Below are 4,995 nucleotides of genomic sequence, written 5' to 3'. Positions count from 1 at the left end.
GGAGGAGGAGGAGGAGGAGGAGGAGGAGGAGTGGAAGAGAGAGGCATGAGGGGAGGTGGAAGCTCCAAGAACACCCGAGTCATCATTTCTGCTGTATTTGAAGTATTGGATTACAAGCATCTGATCCTAATTTGCTGCCTACTGCTGCTGGAGAGCAGAAAGGAGGGAAAGGGGGGAAGGTGGCAGAGGAGAGAGATGGAGGAAAGGGAGAGACAAAGAAAGAGTAAACGAGAGGGAGGCAGACAGACAAGGAGGAGAAACGGTGAAGAAAGTCCAAGAGGGGAGCTGAGGAGACAGAAACTAGACAAAGGAGAACGGAAATAAAAGGAGGTGGACGGACAGACGGACGCAGAGGGAAGCAGGAAGAGAGACGGAGAGCAGCACAGCATGAAAATCAATAGGAAGTTAGAAAGCGACTCATCTCTAATGAGCTGTGCTGAACATAATTTACTTGGAATTATCGTCCCATTGATCAGTCGGAGCCACACATCTGTACAAGTGCATGGAGGTCCTCGTCTGTACCTGGACAGCACTGCATCCAGAGCAGACCTCACGCTAATAAATCACTTCTATTCTTTAAAACAGGTGAAGCTCTGCCGTCCATCTATATGCTGAACCAGTTTCTTGTCCTGAACGTGGTCAAATAAACACGTCATGTAGGAAACTACCAGAAGTTCTACAGAAAGCTGCTCTTCATGAGTAAAACGTTGATTAATTGAAAGTTTCACGAGACTTAGTGGGAATGAGGCTGAGAGCAAAACTGACAAAAGAAAGTCCTGTTGATGGGATGAGAAGGTTCCAGAGCCCCTCCAGACATGTGCAGTGACATCTAGAACATGGAGGCTGTGCCCAAGTCGCTTCATTTCTAAATGCAGTGATGCCTTTCAGTGGCTTTTATGAGAATCCTGCATCGATTCACATGCAAACTGACTCAAGATGGTTTCTTCTTCCCAGACAGAACCCCAGAGCTGGTGCCATGAAGCCACCAGATCAGCATGAATGCGTCCTGATGTGAGCCAGACGTCTCCCCTGTTCACCAGGTCTCTGTACAGACAACAACTGCCCCTGTAACGTCAGCTTCTGCCCCGCCTGGTGCAGCGTAACCATGAAATGAAGCAAACATAAGCAAAGCACCTTCTCCCACGAGGACGACTTTGCAAATGACAAACTCCAATAAATCAGGCGGCAGTTTACGGTTTGTTTTCCTTGACAGCAACGTTTGGAGTCTCGTTGTGTCTCCTAGTGTTCGCGCTGACCGTGAAAATAGCAGGAGGTCTTTAGCGGCGTCTGGCTGATAGATAAATCAGCAGCATGATGTCACGGCTGCCGTCGAAGCGTTTAAACCGCGGCCATCAATTCTCGCTGCAGAGGAGGCTTATAAATACAGTGAGGACAGACAGACGGACGCACCACGTCCCGCTAAAAGAAGGTAAACCTAGATGCAAACAGCCTCCTGCCATGATGACAGCGTGTTTGTGAAAAATACCTCCAGGCTGACTCAGGCGGCAGAAGTGACCCGTGTTGTGTTGGTCAGCGCCGGCCGGCGGGCCTCTCTCCTGACCTCCCCTTCAGCAGGAAGCAGACTTCAGCCTGACCTGCTCTAATGTTCCACACGTCACAAACACTGAACCCGGAGTTTTGTCGGAGCAGACCAACAAGGTCAGCGGGTCGAGCTGCACTTCTCCGACCCGGCTGAGCTCAACACAGAGTGCAGACAGTAGAACCTGCAGACACGTGGCGGGAACACAGGAATCTCCTCATGTTGTCATTGGTCAGGTGCAGGCAGACTAATGTGCAGTGTTCATTTTAACGGTCATTGTTCAGGCGCAGTGTTTCACTCTGCTCCATATTCCCTCAGTAGGACCAGCGCTCGGTCCGGTTCCAGCCTTATTTAGCCGACTGGTCGTATTTCAGTCGTGCAGCGTCCGTCTGTCTTACTGCGTTCTGCTTTTAGGGCCTGCATTTGTTCAGTTGTTCGTTGTTTCTGAGTGATATCAGGAACATCAGGGTTAATCCAGTTTTATCTGATCTCGTTTTCATGTCTTTAATTCTCAGGTCAGTATTTTTATTTTTACTCAGACTTAACATTTCACCAACTACTAAATTAATCTTGATAAACAATTATTTGGACTGAGTAATTTCTCCCAAAAATAACTGATTCCAGCTTCTTAAATTAGATTTTTTTTAAGATAACATAAGACACACTTTATTGGTCCCTCACTGCTGGACAGAAATGAGCCACTGAAGAAGACCAAAGTTAAACTAAAGGTAAGAACATCGCTCGTGGGATTGTCTTCAGTCTCTGTGACAGAACCTGAATCTCTGAGCTGTGAACAGAACCAGACACTGAGGACGTCACCCAGGCTTTAGGGAACACTGATGGACATTTCCCACCATTTTCTTGTATTTTATACACAAACAACTAATCAATTAATTAAAAAAAACACTAAATCAGCAGTGGACATAAATGAGCGAGCTGCCACGGAGGATATTTCACTTCTGCTCCACAGACTGTCTTGTAGCTGCACTGAGTGTGTCGAGGATTTTAAAGGCAGTAGAACTCAGAGCAGAACAAAATGCTGCATGAGAGGCACCAACACAGCAGAGCAGCGATGAGCAAGCTGAGCTGATCACACTCTGAATGCAGGACTTTGACTTGGAGCAAAACGAGCGAAGCCCAGTCTCATGACTCCATTTGCTTTTGGGAGGCATCCATGTCAGAACTGGACGTTTGATTGGATGAATTTGAAGTCGAGAGCGGAGTGCGGTTTGGAAATGGAGGGAGACGGATTCAGCAGCGACTGTCACCACAAACGATCTCCGGCTGCAGCAGCAACCCACCGGCAGCTCCTCCGAATGTGAAAATAAAGAAAAACAGCTTTTTGCATGATGCAGAACGACTCGAATTCAAGTCTAAAAAATAAAACTAGGGCTCCGAGTCGTGACTACTTCAGGTACAAGTGAATCTGGCAGGTATTCTCTATTCATCAACAAACTGTCGGATCCCTACGAAGTGAAAAATGCTTTTCTGTAATCTCCTAAACCTCAGATTGATGCCTTCAAAGCTTCCAGCTGCTTGTTTTCCCATAAAACACAAAGAAGAAACAGCAGATCCTCACTACTGTGAAACTTGAGAACACTTTCCCTCCCAGTGCACAAACAGGATGTGACCAACTAATAGTATTTATTGCTGCATCCACGGCATGCTGTCAGGTTCCCAACATTAGACATGACGGCTGCTGTTTGCTCTTAGTGACCACTTTGTTTTAGGCCCCAAATTGCTGCCCTGACACTGTGTTGTTGTCGACTGAAGGCCTGCTGTGACAACATGTGTGAACGCTGCGACGGTGGCGGCTGCAGCTGCAGAGCTCGGAGGGGAAGAAGCCTGGTGGGGCTGCCTGGCTGATAACACGTCTACTTCCTGGTGCTGGGACACACCGAAGCATCGGGGCTCTCGCTGCATGTGCTGCTACACAAGAGTGTGTCTGTCTAGTGACTGTAGAGCTGCTTCAGGAAGTACGAGGCTGGCGTTTCTGTCACTACACACGTCTGTCTGATTCATAGCAGACCTGATAAGACGCTCTGGATGACGCCTATCTGCTGTGACCATCTACAAGCATCCTCATCAACACACACGCCTGTCTTTCTTTCTCCCTTTGTTGTCAAATCCTAATCAGCAGCACATTTCCCCCGATGCTTCCTAGACGAGGACACACAGGACCAGAGCGCTGATCTGTACTCACTACTTCTGACCGTCCGTCCCTGCAGGCGTTCTGGAAGCGAGCTTGTCTCTCCTCATGGGGCCGGTCTCTGAACCCAGTGTACTTAATCTGCAAGGGAAGGAAGCACAAAGCGTAAAACAACACAGGTACAGCCGGAGTGTAGAACATGTGCTGGACTTCATATTCCAGCAGAAGCCTGTGGATGAGGGAGAAGCTGACTGCCAGCCGGGCCACAGGAATTCTGATTTAAGGCTCAGTCTTTCATTGAGCTTTTCATTTAAAAAAAGATGTAAAGTCTATGAAACCAGGAGCACTAACTTCACGTTTACACTGATTTGAGCAATAAATCAAGACAGAAAAATAAAAAGCAGAATCTGAATGAAAACTGTCCTATTTTCCTCAATTCCAGAAGCTTAAGGCAACTTATGGCCTTTCTGGTATGAATCTTATCAAGTCCTGTCGTCGTTAAATGGATGAAGTGAAGCCATGTGAAGCTGGTAACGAGCCCCACACCCAGCGCGCTGCTGTCCGCTAACGAGCCTCCTTGTGTCTGTTTCCGCCGCCGAGCAGAATGGATCCAGTGAACACTCACCTCACACTCCCTGCTCAACTTGCGGAAAAACTCCTCATTCTCAAACTTGCTCCTCTGGTCCGGGACTACCCGCGGCATCTTCAACCGACACTCTCCGGCCACTTGACTCTCACTTTTTTTTAAAGTCACTCTTTTTTTCTCCTCTTCACGCGTAAAAGTTGGAGCTGTGCCGTCCGTGCCTCACTCAGCCTCTTCACTCACTTCTCTTCCGTGTCTGTGCTGTCTCTCTTCCCTGTGTGGAGCAATGTGCTCTCTGCCTGCTGCTGGCCTCTGACTGGGACGCTCTGCTCATATATTGATGATCTTGCCTCTGGCTTGCGGCTCCCTGCGCGCTCCGAGTCGCCTCTGGCTCCAAATGGCTCTTATTAAATGACCCGCTGCGAAAGATAAAGCTCAGTTTGACCGTGGTGGCGCTCTCTCTCTCTCTCTCTCTCTCTCTCTCTCTCTCTCTCTCTCTCTCTCTCTCTCTGATCTCCACCAAGTGGCAACCACTGAGCGCTCTCTGTCTGTCTGCAGTCCTACCTGCAGCTTTCAGGTGCTCCTCCTCTGTAGGCCTCCGATCATTGGTGCGTAAAATGGATTTGGAGACACAAATAACGCACAACGCGATAAACTATCATGAAGGAAAATGTGATTTAACGCGCAGTTTGAAGATTTTAATTGAAGCCGTTTTATGCTCTG

At 48.3% G+C, this 4,995-nt stretch overlaps 1 protein-coding gene across 2 annotated transcripts in view; it reads right to left on the bottom strand.

Annotated features, from left to right (window-relative positions):
* Positions 1–4,723, bottom strand: part of cbfb (core-binding factor subunit beta) — a 49,382-nt gene extending 44,659 nt beyond the window's left edge. Inside the window, exons 1-2 of one of the 2 annotated variants that reach the window (XM_008295785.1) lie at positions 4,315–4,723; positions 3,744–3,830 (exon numbers count right to left, since the gene is read on the bottom strand). In XM_008295785.1, the coding sequence (XP_008294007.1) occupies positions 3,744–3,830; positions 4,315–4,392 (165 nt within the window). In that variant the 5' untranslated portion in view covers positions 4,393–4,723. The remainder of the gene's footprint in view (positions 1–3,743; positions 3,831–4,314) is intronic. The other variant, XM_008295786.1, reaches the window with a different exon arrangement.
* Positions 4,724–4,995: the final 272 nt, after the last annotated feature.

This window comes from Stegastes partitus, unplaced genomic scaffold (genome assembly GCF_000690725.1).
Source record: "Stegastes partitus isolate 25-593 unplaced genomic scaffold, Stegastes_partitus-1.0.2 Scaffold1076, whole genome shotgun sequence".
Lineage (NCBI taxonomy): Eukaryota > Metazoa > Chordata > Actinopteri > Pomacentridae > Stegastes > Stegastes partitus.
Note: the sequence above shows the minus strand (reverse complement) of the source record. Positions and strands in the feature narration are given on the sequence as shown.